At 46.2% G+C, this 21048-nt stretch overlaps 1 protein-coding gene across 2 annotated transcripts in view; it reads left to right on the forward strand.

Annotated features, from left to right (window-relative positions):
* Positions 1–21048, forward strand: part of SORCS2 (sortilin related VPS10 domain containing receptor 2) — a 1055028-nt gene that overhangs the window by 1000172 nt on the left and 33808 nt on the right. For both annotated transcript variants that reach the window (XM_088473883.1, XM_088473884.1), the window contains exons 19-21: positions 1984–2170; positions 17694–17827; positions 18121–18244. In XM_088473883.1, coding sequence (XP_088330009.1) covers positions 1984–2170; positions 17694–17827; positions 18121–18244 — 445 coding nt within the window. The remainder of the gene's footprint in view (positions 1–1983; positions 2171–17693; positions 17828–18120; positions 18245–21048) is intronic.

Consider the following 21048-nt stretch of genomic DNA (forward strand, 5'->3'; position numbering starts at 1 on the left):
CAAACCTTCTAAAGAGGACAAGTGGAGACATTCCCTATAGCAACCAATCAGCTTCTAGCTATCATTTATCGTGTCCATTCTATAAAACGATAGCTAGAAGTTGATTGGTTGCTATGGGGAACTTCTCCCCCTGTCCTCTTTAGAAGATTTAATCCATCTCCCCTATAGTGAGACACAATATACAGTGAGATTTACCGATGTCTCTGGCCGGCGTGATTTCTCAAACTGCGTTTACCTTGTGCAGTCTGTCCTGCCAGAGCCTTGTAAGGTGGCACAGTAAACTTATTGCTATAAGCATTTACTGTATGAGGACTCAATGGTTTAAATCAGGGGTGGGGAACCTTTTTTCGTCCGAGGGCCATTTTGATATATATAACATTATTTGCGGGCCCAGTGCAGACCACACCCCTCCATGTGATGTCACATGGGGGCGGGACCACAATCTGCAGTGCCATTCTAGGCACCCTGCTAACCAGATGAGACTAGCAGAAAAAAACTCAGAGGGCCACACCAAATGATTCCGGGGACCTTATAAGGCCCTCGGGCCTGAGGTTCCCCATCCCTGGTTTAAATAATTTATTGATGGAGGCAAATGGAGATGAATGAAAAAAAAATAAATTCTAATAAGTAGACAATATAATATTTAATACACATTAAGGGTCCAACATTACTTATTAATTAATAATGGGAAAAATTTTTTTATGTGAATTGCAGCCATACTAATTAAATGATATCCATACCTTACACTTGTGGTCCCTTATGCCATGCAGAGGTAAAACAGGAGTGTGCAGGTGTAATACAAGTGCTGTAGTGGCATTTATATGTAATCCTGGGGTAACGGGTGCTGAATTCCCGACATTTTCACTCCCACATAAAACTGGGCACACCACAGGCAGTAGTCCTACGCTTATGCATTCTTATAAATTGATTTGGGGAAAGTAGGACACGTGGAAGACTCAGGGCAGTATCCAATTAGCCCTGAACATTGTTCGGGCGCTAAATGATCTCCGCGATCGCGGAAAACAGGGATTTTTTTTGCCGATTATCCCCGTTATTTGCAGATGTATTTTTTTTACCGTATCTTATTATTTCGAATAAAGTAATTGGATATATCTCACAAAAACAAATAGGGTCCGCGATAAGCTCTCAAAAAAAATGTGTTTACGCCTTTTTTGGCTGAAAAAATGGCGCTTATCGTGGATTCTTTTTCGGCACACATCAGGTCCCGAAAAATATCCACGAGAAGTGCCGGCGTCGGATCGAGTTAATAGGATAGCCTCGCCGCGATCAATTAGCAGCGGTACTTTAGCGCTGCTAATTGGATACCGCCCACAGACTTGCTGGTACCTTTTGGCCTGATTCAGAGTTGTACGCTAATCCTGTCGCGACTGCTTCTTTTTACGCAGATACGGTGAGTTAATATGCAACTGTTGCATTGAGACACCGGCCGGCGGCTTTGCAAATCCAAGGGGGCTGTGTAAAAAGTTGCATCATCTGCGTACAAAGACGCGGCATCGGTGGCAGATCAGATGATTATCGGCCTTTTGATTAACCCTACGGCTTCTTAGAATGGACGACTGAGCTAAGATGCCGGCGCCAGTGAAACTGCGTACAGAGACGCAGTCGCTCCATCTGACACGCGCATTTTTCAGACCACCCACCGTTACCACGCATTACCACCCACAAATGGTCCCTAATAGTCATGACAGGTTTAGCGCAGAATTGTGAATGAGGCCCTATGTCCACTATAGTGCGTTATACATACTATATATATATATATATATATATATATATATATATATATAGATACTCCCTCCCCGCAGGTGTATACATGGAAATGTTGTATACAGTAGATGTTGGCTATGGTGTATGCAGAAACAAAATCCACACAAACAACCCAGACGACTGTGATAATTCTCATTTATCCTGGACGTATTAGAAAGACCAGCGCGTCTCACATTGGTCTCTTGCTGTTTCCTACAGGGAGATGTTTTAAACACCAAATATCAAGTAAATCTGGGAGATGGATTTAAGGCAATCTACGTGAATCTCACGCTCACTGGAGAGCCCATACGCCATCGCTATGAGAACCCCGGAATTTACAGGGTGTCTGTAAAGGCGGATAATATCGCTGGACATGATGAAGCTGTGATCTACGTGCAGGTCATCTGTAAGTTACATTTAATACTGTGAACTTGCTGGTAATTGCTGTGTTTAACTCGTGAGATCTATGGAACATTACCTGCTACATCTACTCTATATCAGGCACCTATTAATATAACTGGAGCACAATTGATCCCCCCATGTTGTACATCATTACATCTTATTATAGTCATATTTACACCCAGAAGTACTCTTTACAAAATGGTTGTAGAAATAGCGATAAGGGACAGCTGAAGACGTCTGTTTGGGATATAGCATACCTGCCAACATTTAAACATCCAAAATCGGGACAGAATAAGCCCCACCCCTGATCTACTAAAAAAACTTACCAGCCCAGACCTGGCCAAACCCACCCAGAAACACCCACTTGGTCAAAACACCTGTTTGAAGATCTAAAGTTGGGAAAATTGATACAATTGTGCTTTAGTTTATATGGGACAATTGTGCTTTATATTACATGAAATGTAAAAAAAAATTTATTTTCATTTTTACATTATTTTTTTTTAATATATATTATATATATATATATATATATATATATATATATACTTTTTTTTTTTTTTTTTTTTTTTTGTTTATTATGTTATATAACTGTTTATTTCTAGTCCCTGAAGGTCACTTTTTCCTTTATGAAACATACTGTAAGATTGATCCTTCTATATGAAAATTAAATGATATAAATCAAAGTGTGCAGATTACATGAAATTAAATTTACTTTTTCAATTTGCACATCTTAACCTAGAAAGTTACCAGACGGCGCTTTTCAAAGCCGCCGCGTCTCAAGCGCTTTCTGCCCTTGGATTTAAAGGGGCAATAATATTAAATGCAAAACCAGCCATGTTTTAAGTTTATTATTACTGCCCCTTTAAATACAGCGGGGGAAATCGCTGAAGAGGCCGCAGCTTTGAAATGCGCTGCTAAGTAAAGGTACCCCCACATTTTAAAACCACTTCCATTCAGCCAAATGAAGAGACTTGTTTTCTTAAACATATGGCAGCTGCTCCGGGAAGATGTTTATACATGAATTAGTCATATGCTCGTTGGAGAAAAATCTCTTGACAATAAGCCGAAACTCTCGGCGCAATGGAAAATGATGGCAATTTTTACAGAGACACAGACGGAAATTTCCCCTACAGTATTCACTGTAGTCTCCTTATGTGCAGAGGAGTAGAAATACAATGACAATTCTTTATCTATGAAAACATTAAGTTTTGTGATACTCTAAGGAAATGATCCAACGTAATAGACAGAGAAATTTCTTAACTGGGTATTTGCATAAATTTTTTATACCCAGTAGACCTATGATTTATATTGTATATCTGCCTTTGTATACCATTAAAACTGAAGTTTAATAGATGTTGTTAAACCCGCTACAAATGAATCCCAATAGTGTATAAATACCTCCGAATATGTTTTTACAAATGAAGCACAAGGATGCTCGATGCTGCTTAATCTCAGGCTATTCAGCGCAGCTTCTGCTTACAGTAACGCATTTCACGAGAGGATTTCAAATGTGGAGGTAAAACAATAAACAGCCTTGAAGTGCATGAGTAATTGTATGCATACAGTCTGCAGGCAGCCAAATCATTATTGGGAGTGTGTTTCCTTGTTGGCTGCACCACATCACAGTTTTGCCAGCAAATTACATCTCTGTTATTTAATACAAGACTGCACACATAAGGACATTAAATCAAAGCATATGTTAATACAATGAAGCACCTCAATAAATACTGCAGCACATGAACATACTGTATTTAAGCTTTTTTTTCTTTTTTGTCTGATGCAATGAAAGTGAGATTACTGGCGGGTTTTTTTTTTTTTCGCTGGTCCAGAGTGATACATTTGATTAAAAGTACATATTGCATAAAATACTATGTTGCTACTGCATGTCATTGGTAATTTGTCGTAGATGTTGCACTGTATTTGGACAACTGTGGTGAAAAATATTAGCAGTGTTAATTTTGACAAGGATTTTAAATTTAGTTTTAGTCTTGGGGGTCTATGTACTAATAATCGCGGTACTGCCGCGATTATTATGTACTTAACTCGCAGGGGATATTTTAATTTTTAATCAAAATATCCTGGCTATGTGCTACGGGGAACTTGCAGGGACATCGGTTGCGCTAATCACTGTCCGTGCGAGTTATGTCCCTGGCATTTAGGAGAAGTCTTCCACAAAAGTGAAAGACTTCTCCAGGGGAAGCTGACGTTGCACATGCGCACGGTGTCAGCTTCCGGGGCCAGCCAGGGACTGCGGGGGAAAGATCAAAAGATCTCTCTCCTGCACCTGGAGCCCCCATAGGCTCACACTAGTTTACACCATCTGAAGATGGTGTAAACTACCGGAGCTAAACTCCGAAAAGCTTCGGTGTTTGAAGTTTAGTACTAGCACTTTGCTTGAGATTTCTGTGTAGTTTCTGCATAATTTTATGTAAAAATCAGCTTAATGGGGACTGCAGATCGCAGTCCCCATTATTATCAATGGGGACTACGATCTGACCACTAGGTACTAAACCCCCAAAAAGTGAAGCTTTTCAGCGTTTAGCATCCGGTAGTTTACACCATCTTCAGATGGTGTAAACTACTGTTTGTCTACAGGGTCTCCAGGGGAAGGAGAGAGATCTGTCGAACTCTCCCCCGCAGCCCCTGGTCAGTTCGCATGCGGGGAAGTCTCTCACTTCTGGGAAAGACTTCTCCTAAATGCCGGAGATATAACTTGCGGGGACAGCCCTTCTGCTCCACGGGAGGTTTCTGTCCACCGTGAGCTCGCCTTAGGACACCTACGCTACGGTTTGACAGGTGTACCGCCCACAACCGCTGTCCCTGCGAGTTCCCGGTGGTACATAGCCGAGATATTCTTATTAAAAATGAAAATATCCTCTAGAGTTGGACCGTTATTAGTCGCAGCTGTACCGCGATTATTAATACATAGACCCCTTAGTAGGGGTGGGCAATAAGCGGCCACCCAGCTGTTGTAGAACTGCACTTCCCAGCATGCCCTGCCACAGTTTTGCTATTTGGCCATGCTTAAACTGCTGCAAGGCATGCTGGAATTTGTAGTTCAACAACAGCTGGAGGGACGCTTAATTGCCCTCCCCTGCGGCTTAGTCAGTGGAGCTCAGTTTTCATTTTAGTCTAATTTTAGTCAGTGTTTTAGTCATAATCTTTGCAAACAGTTTAATGATACTGTAATGGGTTCTACTGAAGAACTTTTCTCTAATATTCCCTTGAGAACTTGAAGTCAGCCTAGCTGTAACTGCAGTATGTGTTTAGTAATCTAGGCTCAGTAGGCTGAGTGAGAATGTGTTATACAAATTAATGCCTTATGTTTGTTAAAAGAACTACTGTTAATTTTGACAAGGATTTTAAATTTAGCTTTAGTCTTAAGCTGGCCACACACTAGACCAACTTACATCCAACCAGCCAACTTGTTGATTGGTTGGAATGAAAATCTGGTAAGGAATGGAAGCAAATGACAATCAGCAATTTGCTCCCAAACGCCGGAAAATGAACAAAAACTGTTGCTTGAACAAATTGTTTAGATCAAACTTTTAACAAACTTGTCTGACGGCCATTTTCATCTGTTTTCTGGCATTTAGGAGCAAATTGCTGATCATCATTTACTCCCATACATTACCAGATTTTCATTCCAACCAATCAACAAGTTGGCTGGTTGGATGTAAGTTGATCTAGTGTGTGGCCAGCTTTAGTCGCTCATTTAAAATTTAACACAGATTTCGTTGTAATATTTGTTATTGAAATGTTTATATTTTCATTATCGTTACAATTTAGTCCTGCAAAAAAAAATTTAATCGACGATCACTTTTAGTCAAAAGTTTTGTCGCCAAAATTAACAGTGAATATTAGGTCGCTAATATTAATATGGAGAAAAGCGTTACCCTACATTTTAAAAGAAAGTTTTCAGCACGCTTCTTCAAAGTGGGTTTGTCACCAGCGGGAATATTTACTAAAGGACAATTTTAAATCGATCTAAATCAATGTTGTGTTTCTGGGGCTAAGGGCCAGATTCAGAGATGTATACAAACCGGACAGGGAGAACATACAAACTCCACATAGAGAGGGCCGTGGTCAGGAATTGAACCCATGGCCTCAGGGCTGTCAGGTAGTAACATTATACCTGGGACGGAATGCAGCAAGGGGAGAAATGCGGTCAAACTCCGAAAATACTGGTTTGACCGCATTTCTCATGTGCACCAAGCCCCGGGGATTGGCTGCGGTGGGTAATGCCATCTCCTGATTGTTGTTACCCTATAGAAGCCTATGGGCTTCTATCGCGAGAGTGCAGGGGAGAGGGATCCAATCGGAACTCTCCCAGCACCCCCTTCGGCACGTGCGTCCTTCTGCGCATGTAGAAGTGTTTACTCAGTAGTGTTTACTGAGCTATCTAATACCTCAGAGTTATGCAGGATAGAAATGTACTGCAGACCTAAGTACATACTAGCCTACTCTGCCAGAACCTGCGGGAGGCTCACGATTTTTCGGGTAACCCTCTGCACTGCAGGAAGAATATGCACTTCTCCTGTGAAGTGGGCAGAATGGGGAGAATTGTCCCGGGGATCAGCGGTCCGCAAGTAGGAGGCAGAGCCTTATTACGCAATTCTGTGAGAATCGCTTCATTTTGCCCTGCCTCCTACTTAAATTTGTGGGATTCGCTGCATTTTACCATGAGTGGGCAGGGCTTAATGACGCGGGTAGTCTGCTTTTCCCCCAGACCCATCACCGCCCACCAGCATCTTTTCTCAGGGCCTCTCCGGGAGAGGAAAAACAGAAGGTAGGTAAGTACTGTATGCCTTAGTGACTGATTCACAATGTCAGCTTTCTCTAACAACAGTGCTAACCCCCAAATATTTAAATGAGGAAAAAAACGATATAGGAGTTGATGTACCAAGCAATAGAGAAGTGGAGAAGTTGCCCCAAGCAAGCAATCAGCTTCTACCAATCATTTTATAGAATGTACTTAATAAATGCTACCTCAAAGCTGATGGGTTACTATGGGCAACTTCTCCACTGGTCCATTTTCTCCACTCTTTTCACTGCTAGATACATCAATCGTAAAATACAGCAACTAAATGGTCACAGGTATGACGGCATCTGTATGTTTCACAGCAAAGCTCGTGGAGCTTCTCAGGGGCATTTGCTGTTAATTAGATAACTCTAAATGCTAGAGAGAAAAAAACGTGAAATGTAGCGAAGCATAAACTCTTTATTCATTCACGTATATATTTTTATATATATTTTTATATTATTTAATGAAGTAATGTAGTGTTCATAAAAATGCCATCACATGACCATTCATGAAGCCTGGCTAGTATATATGAGCCGTTTGTTGCTAATGAATTGGTTTTGTATTTGAATACAAAATGGCTGCCACATATATAGGTGTAGCCTAGGTAACAGCTGCACTATGAGCCCCTAAAATTGCTTCAAATACATTATCTGCACATCAACCTGTTTTTTCTTCTCTGACTGAATTTGAAACTCATTTTGTCTTTCTACATAGTGTTATCCTGCTTTTTTCTACAAATGTGCATTGCAATTGAAAGGCCATTAAATCCCTGAGATCTGCATCTTACCTCACATTAGACATTAGAAGTTACAGGTTTCAGTAGGGTAATTGGTAGAAAACTACATACTCTTTCATTTCAAATGACTGATGCAAATCCCTAGACTGGACACTTGCTATTTTGACTAAACTCCTTGGAAAATGATTAAGGGGGTCTATTTACTAAGCAGTGTTAGGAGAAGTGAAGAGTGAAAAGTGATAAGGTGCCAGCCAATCAGCTCCCAACTGTCATCTCACAGGCTGTGTTTGAAAAATGAGAGTTGGGAGCTGATTGGCTGGCACCTTATCACTTTTCACTCTTCACTTTCCACTTCTCCTAACACTGCTTAGTAAATAGACCCCTATGTATTATATATTACTGGTTATCTCCTTTCCTGACAGATTGATGGCACATTCATCAGCCTATGGGGTTATATACTGGTCTCATAAGGTATACAAACCATATGGAAACCGTTTTCTGAGAATTATAATAGATCTCAGAGTCAGGGTGACATCACTGGATGAAGTTAATCGTTTTTGTTTCTTTGCATCTTGAATCATTTAAGTCACCCCTGTGAGGAGTAACATGTAAAAGCACATTTTGGGCCTGATACAGAGATGGACGCTAATGATATTACAACTGCGTAAATATACTAATGTTTGAAAAGATCACCTGAGCATAGGGACGCCCACTGCTTCCTTAGCTGCGTGCGACGACGCATACCTGCATAGATATCGGTAACATTGATGCACATCAGCGGCCATCTTGTCCTTGCAGCAGGTCTCATCAGCCGCAGACTCGCAGCTCTCCTCGCAAGTAGACAGCTCTAATGCTGCATAGGCAGTTAGTTACTAATTTCTGCGCGCCCAAATGTACAGACACGCCTGCATTTTTCTGACCACCCCCCGTTACCAACCCCCAAACGCTGACAGCCTGTCACTCACTGTGCAATGTATTCCTGTGTGCATCCGTAATTGCAGTGTGATGGCATCGCATGCGTGATGGCAAACAATCGCTTGATCTGCATACGTAATAGCCATTGCGTTCATTTCTGAATCAGGCCCTTTGTACGTAACACTGAGGCGCACTGGGACAGCTTAAAACATAAAATACTGTGACAACCAATTTTACTATGGGGGAGATGTATCAAGCCTTTGAGAGAGAGAAAATGGAGAAGTTGTCCATTTATCAAGCAGAGTCTATGAAATGATAGTTAGAAGTTGATTGGTTGCTATGGGTAACTACTCCACTTTGCAGTATCTCTCCAAGGTGACACATCTCCTCTAAATTGTTTATAATACAGTCCATAATACATTGAAGAAAGTCTGAGAACATGAAATTACAAAACAGCAGCCTGGAAGATGATTGGGGAGAAACCTGAGATTTGTATTATTGCAGAGGTACCCAAACTCTGCCATGACAGTCCAGGTTTTAAGGATATTTGTGCTTGAGCACAGGTGACTTAGGGCCTGATTCAGCAAGGAACACAAATAGAGAACGCATGCACGCACTTCACTGATGTTTTTGTACTGCGCATGCATATGCATCGCACTGTGTGCGCGTAAACTAGCCAGTGCGATCGGGTAAGCGTACGCAGATTACACGCAGCTTGTACGCAGACCCCTTCCGATATTGATTGATGGACAGTGCTGTTTGTGGGTGGTGATTGGGGGTGGTCGGGAGAACGCAAGCATGCCTGTGCGTTGGGACGCATGCCTGTGCGTTTAGGGGCGTCTATAATTAAGCCAGTGCCGGGACAGATGCAATTGATGAGACTCCGTGCACACAGGAAGTTGGCAAGATCCTGCGCGAGGTCTGATCAACCACTATTATTAAATGGTTCTCGATGTTACCGATGTTTACACTATCTTGCCCAAGGCCGGCGCTAGGCATTACTGCACCCAGCGCCGTCCTGTGTTGCCGCCCCTTCCCTCCTCCACTCCCTCCCCCTGAGCGTTTATCATCAAAATAGCGGCGGGTGGGAGGGATGGCTTTTCCTGCGCCCGCCGGATCCCACAGCGCTCCGGGCGACAGACCAGCTTGCCCGTGCCTGGAGCCGCTACTGATCTTGCATACTAATTAGGCTGTGAGTAAAAGGAGATGGGCGGGTTAATATAGGGCTGGGCGTCTGCATCTTGTGCTGCGGTCTCCGTGCGTATGCATTGATTAGCATATTCTCGCAGCGGACAGGTGCGTGCGTTCTCTCCTTTGCGTTCCTTGCTGAATTAGGCCCTTAATTAGTATCTCTGTCAATTTGATTTTTATCTGAACTCAAGCATAGATATCCTTAAAACCTGGACAGTAATAGGTGAGTTTAGGAAACCCTGTACTATTGGTTTAGTACTCATATGGCCAGTGTATATAACCCCACTCCCGTTCAGCATCATTATTGCCAAAAAATTACTTTGTATTGTCCTGTACACACCAATTGCAATACAATACAATACAATTCCCAATACTCTGTTACTTACTGTACCTATGTACTCCTGTACTTTTTCAAAACAACAAGATAGTGTCACTAGCGCAGTCTGTATGGAGAGGTCTACAAGGTATCCATCTTCGTCTCACAGAATGTCTTCACCACTGTTTCATTTCAAGACACGGAACCGTATTCTGGATAGAACTCACCACTGGCACTCTAATACCGTTCACTGAAAGGTTTCTTTAACACCTCCTTTTTCTTTCAACACATCACACTTCTTAGGGGTCTATCAACAGACACTCACCATAAATCCACCTTGGTTCATACGTATAAAGGTTTCTTGTTACGACTCCCCTTATATATCCAATCGATGAAAAAATGGATATATAAGGGGAGTTCTATCCAGAATACGGTTCCGTGTCTTGAAATGAAACAGTGGTGAAGACATTCTGTGAGACGAAGATGGATACCTTGTAGACCTCTCCATACAGTCTGCGCTAGTGACACTATCTTGTTGTTTTGAAATTGTATATTTCTACTTCAGGGTCCATAGGGTATCCACAGGATACCTTGGGGTATAGGTGTGACGTCAGTCGCAGGGCACCAAAGAGTTAAGCTTTCAGCCTCCCAGGATGCACTAGGTCCCCCTCCTATACCCCGCCCCCGGGCCAAGGCACCTCAGTTTTAGTTTGGTGCCCGGCCGGAGTCGGGTGCACCTGTTGGAGTGGGGGCTAGAAGAGCCCCTGAAGCTTATTCTTCATGCAGCTGTGGCTGCACAACTGGATGAACAGCATGGACAGTCAGTCCTGACGTCCATGCTGTCTTCCCTACACCCCGCCGGTACCAGAACGCCGGTACTGATCCGGGGATGCTGGTGGGCGTCTGGGGTCACAGCTAGCGGTGACCCCAGATGCTCCGGACCATGGCCGGATTAAAGGGGGACAGAGGTAAGCAGCGGGGTCCCGCGGTGGGTCCCCGCTGATCACATGGTCCTAAGTCCCCAGGCAGGGGGCTCCCTGGGGACTGGCTGCAGCGTGGAGCCAGGCGACCAACCTGCGCTTCCACTACCCCCTGGGACAGCGGACCGCAGCAGAGCGGTAGCGCTGCGGCGTCCCAGGGGTTAAATGCATGCCAGGGGAGCGCGCCTTCCCTGTCTCACAGCCGGCGCCTCCCCCGCTGCACACAGCCCTCTCTGCATGCTGCCGACTGGTCCTGTGGCAGCGCTCCTCCCCCAGGCCAGCCTCCTCTCTGCTCCTCGGCGGCCATCTTCTCCAGAACGCATGGTGAACGCTGCTGGAAGCGCTGGACGGAAGCATCGTGGTCTGGGTCCCCCCGCATACCTCTCCTCCGCTGTGGTCAGGTCTGTGTATGCAGCGCTGTGTCCTACCAGGCCCTGTGTCTGTGTAGTTGAGTGATCAGCGCTGTTAGTGCAGGAATTGTTATTTTTCTGCATTGTATGTGACTGTGCTAGCGCTGCTGCCTGTAATCTTTTCTTCTCTAAACTGTCAGCTTTATTACTGTCCCTGTTCTTTCTGCTAAAGCCCTTGCGGTGCGGTGCTGCAGGGTGGTCTCTCGCCTATTTAATACTTAATTGGTGAGAGAGGTCACATACGTGGTGCCATCATGTCTGAAAGTGATTTTCCCCTCCGGCTACAGTGTACCACGTGCAAAGTACCGTTAGCGGAGGGGGAGGGTAGCGCGGAGGGCCTTTGCCGGCAGTGTTTGTCCATGGCGCGGCCTATTACGGTTACAGCACCGGTACAGGAGCCGCCCTGGGCTTGTTTCGCTCAGGCGTTAACAGCTTTAGTGGGCCAGTTAGCTCCGCAGCCCGCGTTTACTCCGATGGGTTTGTCCCAGCAGTCTGTGGTGTCGTCACCCATGCAGGGGTTCCCACGACAATTGGTGGTACCCCACAGTCTCCCTATTTCCCCGCTCCCGGGTTCTCAGGAGCCAGCGTGGGTTAACTCCCTGACGAGTTCTGTACAGCACTTGTCGGATGTGTTGCAAGGGGAGTCTGTGATGCGGTCTCATAAAAGGCCGGTGGCGTCTCTGTCCGCTCCTTATGAGGATGACGAAGGGACGTCTGATGATGGGGAGATTCTAGATCCTTACGATCAGGAACCTCTCCATACTAAGGACGCTGATGCTAAGTCCAAAGTATATATTCCTGGACTTATTCGGGCGGTCCGCACAGCCTTGGTGATTGAGGACGAAGTTCCCCCAGCGGCTAAATCTAAGTATGCCTTTTTCAAAGATGTGAAGGGCGATGCCACAGTCTTTCCTCTTTCGGGTCAGTTGGTGGACCATTTAGAGGAGGCGTGGAAACAACCTGGCAAAAGATACCAGCCGCAGAGACGCCTGGCGGTGGCTTATCCGTTCGCGGATAATTATTTTGCGAAGTGGGAATCCCCTCCACAGGTGGATTCTCACGTGACCCGTCTTGTCCGTAGTGCCACATTGCCGATGCCATCCATGTCCTCCCTTAAGGATGCTACGGACCGCAAGGTAGAAATCTGCCTGAAGTCCGCTTATTCCCTTGCAGGGGGGGCAGCACGGCCGGCTATGGCCATTTGCTGGGTTGCCAGAGCGATGGAGCGCTGGGCGGATTCATTAGAGGCTTCTTTTGAATCCGACTGTCCGGCCGATCAGGCGGAGTTGATTGGCAATCTCCGTGATTCGGCCACCTACATCAACGAGGCGGCTCTAGACATTAGTACTCTGGTGTCTAGAATTTCTTCAGCAGCGGTAGCTGCTCGTCGCACCTTGTGGCTGCGATCCTGGAAGGCGGACGCAGATTCCAAGAAAGGTCTGGAAGCGTTGCCGTTTACCGGAGAAGTTCTCTTCGGTCCGGATCTGGATAAGATTGTGGCCACGCTGGCGGCAGCCAAATCTGCCTGTCTCCCGTCGGCCGCTGCTCCTTCTGGTTCGGGACCATCGTCCTTTCGGTCATCTAGGGCCCAGGGCAGGCCCAAACCACAGTCGTTTCCTCGACAGGCTGGCCCTAAGAAATCGGTCAAGCCCCGGAAGCAGGCATGGAGTACCAGACGTCCGGCCCCCAAGCCAGATGACAAGCCTGCGGCCTGACGGTCCGGGCCTCCCTTTGGGGGATCCCAGGGTGGGAGGCCGCCTGCTACAGTTCGCCCAGTGTTGGTCGACCACTACGACAGACACTTGGGTTCTGGAGGTGGTTTCCCACGGATACGCCCTCTCCTTCCGGCACAGACCCCCGGCTCGCTTCTTCACCACGGGTCTCCCATCAGACCGGAACAAGGCTACGGAGCTGCGGAAGGTATTGCACACTATGCTCCAGGCTGGAGTTATAGTGGCGGTTCCATTCTCCCAGAGGGGCCAGGGTTTCTATTCAAATCTATTTTTGGTACAGAAACCCAATGGGTCATATCGTCCGATTCTCAACCTCAAAGCACTCAACAAGTCTTTGCGGGTCCCGAAGTTTCGGATGGAGACCCTACGGTCCATCATTCTGGCGCTGGAACCTGGGGACTACTTGGTGTCATTGGACATACAGGACGCTTACCTGCATGTCCCTATTCTTTGGCGCCATCAACAGTTCCTCAGGTTTGCAATCAGCAGCGACCACTTCCAGTTTCGGGCGTTACCTTTTGGCCTGGCAACAGCACCACGTGTTTTCACCAAGGTGATGGCGGTCATGGCGGCTTCTCTGCGGCTGCAGGGAGTCCGCATGTTGCCGTATTTGGACGACCTGTTATTGGTGGCAGGATCTCCAGAGCTCCTGTTATGCCACTTGGACCTGACCATTGCACTGCTGCAACGGCACGGCTGGCTAATCAACTGGCAGAAGTCCACTCTAATCCCGTCTCGGAGGATTCTGCATCTTGGAGCCTTATTGGACTCGGGACAGCAAAGGATCTTCGTGACGGAGGACAAGATCTCTGCTTTACAGTCAAGGGTGCGCAGTTGTCTGCACAGCCGCCGGGTGTCCTTACACTCGGCGATGAGGTTACTGGGCTCCATGGTGTCGGTGTTCGACATGGTGGAATACGCCCAGTTTCACTCCAGACCTCTGCAGCACCTGATCCTGTCCAAGTGGAACGGGCTGACTCAGTCTCTGAAGTCCCAGACGATTGTGCTCACCCAGGAGGTTCGCCTGTCCCTTACATGGTGGTTACAGACGACCCACCTCAACAAGGGACGTCCGTTCTGGGTTCCAAATTGGGTCCTGTTGACAACGGACGCCAGTCTTCGGGGCTGGGGAGCAGTTTCGGGTCCACACTTGTTCCAGGGCAGGTGGACGCCGACAGAAGCGGAGCTTCCAATAAATATCTTGGAACTCCGTGCGGTCTTCAATGCTCTCCAGCAGGCACAGCGGTTTCTCCAGGGTCGCCCGGTGCAGGTCCAGTCGGACAACGCTACCACCGTGGCCTACATAAACAGGCAAGGAGGAACTCGCAGTCGGGCGGCTCTCGTAGAGGTCTCTCGGATCCTGGTTTGGGCGGAGCGCAATCTTCCGGCCATATCAGCGGTCTTCATCCCGGGAGTGCTCAATTGGGAGGCGGACTTTCTAAGTCGCCAGGACGTTCATCCGGGGGAATGGTCCCTGCACCCGGACGTTTTTCAACTACTGGTGGACAGGTGGGGTCTTCCAGAAATCGACCTCATGGCGTCCCGGCACAACAACAAGTTGCCGGTGTACGGGTCTCGCACAAGAGACGAAGGGGCGTCTCTGGTGGATGCTCTGTCCGTCCGGTGGACGTTCCGGTTCGCATACCTGTTCCCTCCGGTCTCCCTTCTTCCACGGGTAATCCGGAAATTCAAACAGGAAGGAGGGACGCTCCTGTTGATAGCTCCCGCGTGGCCCAGACGGCACTGGTTCTCAGACCTTCAGGGTCTGTCCGTGGACATTCCTCTGCGGTTGCCGCTACGACCGGACCTTCTGTCTCAGGGTCCTTGCCTTCACCCGGACCTGACTCGGCTGTCTTTGACGGCGTGGCTGTTGAGACGGCCATGCTGAGGTCCCGGGGGTTTTCCAGCTCTGTGGTGCGTACCATGTTACGAGCTCGGAAACCGTCTTCCGCGAGGATATACCATCGCGTGTGGCATACGTTCTTCCAGTGGTGTCGACCGAGAGGTTATGCACCGCGGGAGTTTCGTCTGTCTCGGATTCTCGCCTTCCTGCAAGCGGGACTAGATCATGGGCTTCGCCTTGCTTCTTTGAAGGTACAGGTTTCGGCCCTATCTGTCTGGTTTCACCGTAGGATTGCTACAATCCCGGATGTGCGCACCTTTATGCAGGGTGTTCTCCGCATTCAGCCGCCCTTTGTTCCACCTGTGGCGCCTTGGGATTTGGCTGTGGTCCTGAGGGCTCTCCAAGGACCGCCGTTTGAACCACTGGGCTCAGTGGATCTTAAATGGCTAACAGCTAAGACTGTTTTCCTTCTGGCCATTGCTTCGGCCAGACGTGTTTCTGAGTTAGGGGCTCTTTCTTGTAGACCCCCTTTCTTGGTTTTTTATGGGAACAGGGCAGTGCTCCGCACTCAGCCCGAGTTTCTTCCCAAAGTTGTTTCCCAGTTTCATATTAACGAGGAAATAGTTGTTCCGGCCTTTAACTCACCGGGTCTTTCCGTGGGTGAGGCCTCTTTGGATGTTGTGCGGGCCTTAAGGACTTATGTTGACCGCACTTCTTCGTTTAGGAAGTCGGACGCTTTGTTTGTCCTCTTTGGCTTCCGTAAAAAGGGTTGGCCTGCTTCAAAGCAAACTTTGGCAGCCTGGATCCGTATGGCTATTTCTGAAGCTTATCTTCATGAAGGCCTACCGGTCCCTCCTTATCTGAAGGCTCATTCCACTAGGTCTGTGGGTCCTTCGTGGGCAGCTCGACGTGGTGCCTCGGCAGTTCAGATCTGCAAGGCTGCTACGTGGTCTTCTGTCCATACCTTCGTGAGGTATTACAGGTTTGACACCTTCGCCTCTCAGGATGCTTCCTTCGGGCGGCGGATTCTCCTTTCTGCACAGGAGCGTCCCCACCCTTAAAGGATACTGCTTTGGGACATCCCCAAGGTATCCTGTGGATACCCTATGGACCCTGAAGTAGAAAATATGAGATATGGTAAGAACTTACCCTTGTTATCTCTATTTCTACGAAGTCCATAGGGTTCCACAGGACTCCCGCCCTGTCGCACCTGTGCTGCAGATGGGCTTTGCTCTGGTCACCGGTTTTCCGTCTCCCTCTGGTGAGAATGTGATTCTTGTATGTGTCCAGATCTTTGTTCTCTCTCTTCCTTCTCCTCCTCCGGCCTATGGCTTGGTAACTAACTGAGGTGCCTTGGCCCGGGGGCGGGGTATAGGAGGGGGACCTAGTGCATCCTGGGAGGCTGAAAGCTTAACTCTTTGGTGCCCTGCGACTGACGTCACACCTATACCCCAAGGTATCCTGTGGAACCCTATGGACTTCGTAGAAATAGAGATAACAAGGGTAAGTTCTTACCATATCTCATATTTTAGGTTTTGGGTATACCTTAGATAGGACACAGCAGCGGTCTGTGGTCGCGAGTTACTTCTTTTTTGTTCTTTGTAATATTGTACTCCTGTACTTTGTCTGACAATGGCTGCTGCTACATGTCACACCTAGGAAAGACTTTTTGTTTTCCCCAATTAATAATACGAGGTATGTACACCTAGCTGGGTAATGAGAAGTCGCAGGAGAATGTATCTTGATCCCAGTGTAAATTTGAGTTATTATTATGTATATCACTACTATATTACATGGCACTGTGCAGAGAGTATTCAATCAATCCCAGTCTAAATTTACTACCATGCGTGTAAACTCCAACATCTCTCACATAGCTGTTCTGTGGCCCCCACTCCTCTAGGGCCCCTATTGTTAGCTCTGCTTGGCTCCTTGTGCTAAGTATCACACAGCATGTAGAGATGAGGCTGGTAGGCATGGTGGCCTGTTTTAGTAGCAAGTGACGGTGTGTGCATCGTACGTGGTCGCTGACTACAGTCTAATGAGCTGCTGTGTAATTTGTATACCTGCAAAGCTGGGGGGTTAGATTCGCCCCACCATGCTGAGAGTGTTCTCCTCTGTCCATAAGGAGCGCTGATCGCAGGTACAATATATATGTAACTAATAAGAAAGTTTGTCCAAAATTACACAACCTATTTGATTACAAGACCCAGAGCCTATTAAGATGCCACAGGCCCTAGGCAAGACACTGGTTTGGGCCCTTATAAAAAAAAACAAAAAAGCATACTAATACATCTTATAGTGATATCAAAGAATGATCCGACTCTGATCAGATCCCTATGTGAACCAGTCCTGTGTGTTACAGTAGTGTCATTATATGTACTGATTACTCCTTTTCTTAGTTCGGTGACAAAAATGGATCTTGTCTGTAGATAACATAATTTGTGTTGTTCAGTTCCAATGTTGTTTTAGCTTAGAGACAGAACAGGACTTGCAGAGGCTGCCTACCTCTGAATCGCAGATGAATTCATGTTTAGGAGATACGTCTGAGTTATAGATAGGTATGTCTGTAATGAAATGAAGACTCTGAATTATTTTTCAGCTCCTCTCCAGGCCCTGCATCTTGAAGTGGTGCCAGTTGCTGGCAAAAGCCAAGAAGTGAATTTGTCAGCTATTATACAGCCCAGCAATGTGAACCTGTCAGTCTACTACTGGTGGATTGGACATAACCTGCAGGTATAAAGCTGTTATTTTTGTTGCCGTCAACCATTTTTACACAGATTGAGCCTGAAGGCCATTACCGAGAGTGGTTTGCTTTTTTGCTGGATGCACAGTAACAGCTGAAGTCTGCAAAGTCAACTAGATATTAACATATTAATAATGAAAAAAACGTATGCACTGTGTTTCTGCATTACTTACTACGTTAGGAAATATAAATCATGATGGGGCAGTGGCGGATTACTGACAGATTTCTAAAGTCTAGCATGATACAACGTGACATTTTACTTGTTTTGTCTCTATTTGTGTAGCCTTTTCTTACTTTGGAAAGCTACTTTGTGACCAGGTTTGCTGAGGCCGGCGAGCACAGGGTGACGGTGCAGGTCTTGTGCTGGAACTCCATGTTGCAAGACTCCAAAGTTGTCAAAGTGTTCGGTGAGATACTGATTTATTTTTTTTATTGTCAGTTTGATCATGCATAGAAGTGTAGCTACAGTAATGTAACTAGAAGGGCTAAAATAAAGCAAAAACAATAATAGTGTACAGCTAAATCTGGCTGATTTTTTATTACTTGCTATTATTAAGCATACATAAAAAAGCAATTATGTATATTTTTAATGTAACTTTGGTAATAAGTCCAATGCCGCCGTCAAAGTTTGCTATTTTGCTTTCGTGTTTGTTCCATATGTGCTAGCCTTATGTAGTCACATTCTCCAATAGCCTTATGAGCTGACAGTTGTCTATTTGTATTTTGAAACCTGTAAAAATACTAATGAAAGTGAATACATTGTACATTGATTCAGAGTACCTGCGTTTGCTCTAGGACAACATGTGCTTGTTCTATGTCCCGTTCCAATTTTGTAATTTCAACCAATGGCGCGCAACCAATGAAGCATTGCTCATAATAAAGGCGGACCCTTCGGTTTACATTAGAGATGTGCAGTGACCCCCGTGTTTTGGCTTTGGATCTTCGTGTTTTGGTTTTGGACCTGTATTTAAAAAATAAAACTAACTAAAATTACGTCATTTTGACATGTTAGCATGCAATCCAAAACCTGAGTTAGGTTTTTAAAGCCGAATTCCAAACCAAAGGAAGATCCGAACCAGGACTCAGTTCGACTCGGTACACCAGTTATTCCAAACTCAGACTCTGTTCGACTCGTAAGCCATAATTTCAGTTGTTGACGGCTCTCTGAGAACTGAAGCCGCACATTCCTATTTTATATATTCATAGAGATCCGGCAAGAATGCAGCACTCATAGGACTTGTGAGCCAGGGCCGAAATTAGGATTTTTGTCACCAGGGGCAAGACAGTAATTTGGCGCCCCGCCCCCCCCGGTAATTCCCTCTGCAGCAGTGCCCCTATAGTAATGCCCCTGTAGTAGTGCCCATATAGTAATGCCCCTGTAGTAGTGCCCATATGATAATGCCCCTGTAGTAGTGCCCATATTGTAATGCCCATATGTTAATACCCCCATAGTAATGCCCCTGTAGTGCCCATGCTCCCATAATAATGCCCTTGTGGTAATGCCCCTGCAGTGCCCATGCTTTCATAGTAATGCCCCTGTAGTGTCTATGCTCTCATAGTAATGCCCCTGTAGTGCCCATACCCAAATAGTAATATCCCTGTAGTCCCTTACAGTAATGCCCCTGTAGTGCCCATGCCCCCATAGTAATGCCCCTGCCCCCATAATAATGCCCCTGTAGTGCAGCTTATTAAAAAAAAAATACTTACCTTGAACCCTGCTCCTGCATCCAGCGTCGCGTCTGGTCTGCCGGCTGCTCCTCGGGACTATGGGGGAAATGTCATGACGTCTCTCACATAGTGCCCGTGGGGAGAGCCGGAAGCTGGAGTTCGGGAGACAACTCCAGCCTCCGGCTACACCGCGTCGCTGCAGAGAATAAGCCGGGCGCCCGCTGGTAATAAATATTACCAGCGGGCGCCTGGCTTGGAGCCTCTCTGCAGCGCCGGTACGTGCACCTCCAGCCCCCCCTAGTTGCGGCCCTGTTGTGAGCAATCCAGATGGGTTTGCAAGTTTAGTTTAATTCCAGAGAACTTTATTATTTATTTATTACCAGTTATTTATATAGCGCACACTTATTCCGCAGCGCCTTACAGAGAATATTTGGCCATTCACATCAGTCCCTGCCCCTGTGGAGCTTACACTCTATATTCCCTATCACATGCACACACACACATACACACTAGGGTTCATTTTGTGAGGAACCAATTAACCTACCAGTATATTTTTGGAGTGTGGGAGGAAACCGGAGTACCCGGAAGAAACCCACGCAAGCACAGGGAGAATATACAAACTCCACACAGTTAGGGCAGTAGTGGGAATCGAACCCATGACCTCAGTGCTGTGAGGCAGTAACGATAACCATTACACCGTCTGTACTTTATCAAGATGTAGTGAATCAAAACATTCATTACAGAATAAGACCACTTTGATTGATCCAATAGTTGGCTACCTGTGAATAATGCCTGCTTCTTTTGGAATCTGTATGATTATTTTAACATTGATCCTGTATAGACTGCACGCATGACCAGTATACACAGTCAAATCGGCTTGGCGTTTTCTTTTTTTTTTTCTATTTGCAGAGATAACCCAGTGAGAGTATGTATAAATAATGTTTGCTCAGCAATAATGTTCAAAATCCATTTAACTTAAAATGACTGCACACTGGGTGTCCTATTCTGAGTTACAAACAAGGCTACACGCCGGGGTATATTTACTAAAGTGCAGGTATTTAGAAGTGGAGTTGTTGCCCATAGCAACCAATCAAATTCTAGCTATTATCGTCTAAGAATGTGCCAGATGAATGTTAACTAGAATCTGATTGGGTGCTATGGACAACAACTACACTCCTAAAAAACCTGCACTTTAGTCAATATATCCCTCAGTGTCTTTCTGTATGTCCGAGTGATTCAGACGCATCTTGACTTTTCTCTACACATTATATTCGTGTGTATGCCAAGTGGACAACTACATCAGTTGTATCTCTTGCACCTAGAATGGAGTAGGTGTAAATACTGGTAGCAGTGATGATGGCTAGTCTAGTAGATGGATGGCTCGGGACTGTGCAGTCGCAGAGATCGGGTGCAACTCAGAATTTTTATAGTCCTCCCATAGAGCACCGTGCCGATGACCTGGCACAGAACAAGTGCACTATTAGCGGCAGTGTTTATTTGTGTTCAGTGATGTACCTCAGTATAATACAATGACTGACTGCAC

Source organism: Taudactylus pleione, unplaced genomic scaffold, assembly GCF_031769625.1.
Source record: "Taudactylus pleione unplaced genomic scaffold, aTauple2 ptg000143l, whole genome shotgun sequence".
Lineage (NCBI taxonomy): Eukaryota > Metazoa > Chordata > Amphibia > Anura > Myobatrachidae > Taudactylus > Taudactylus pleione.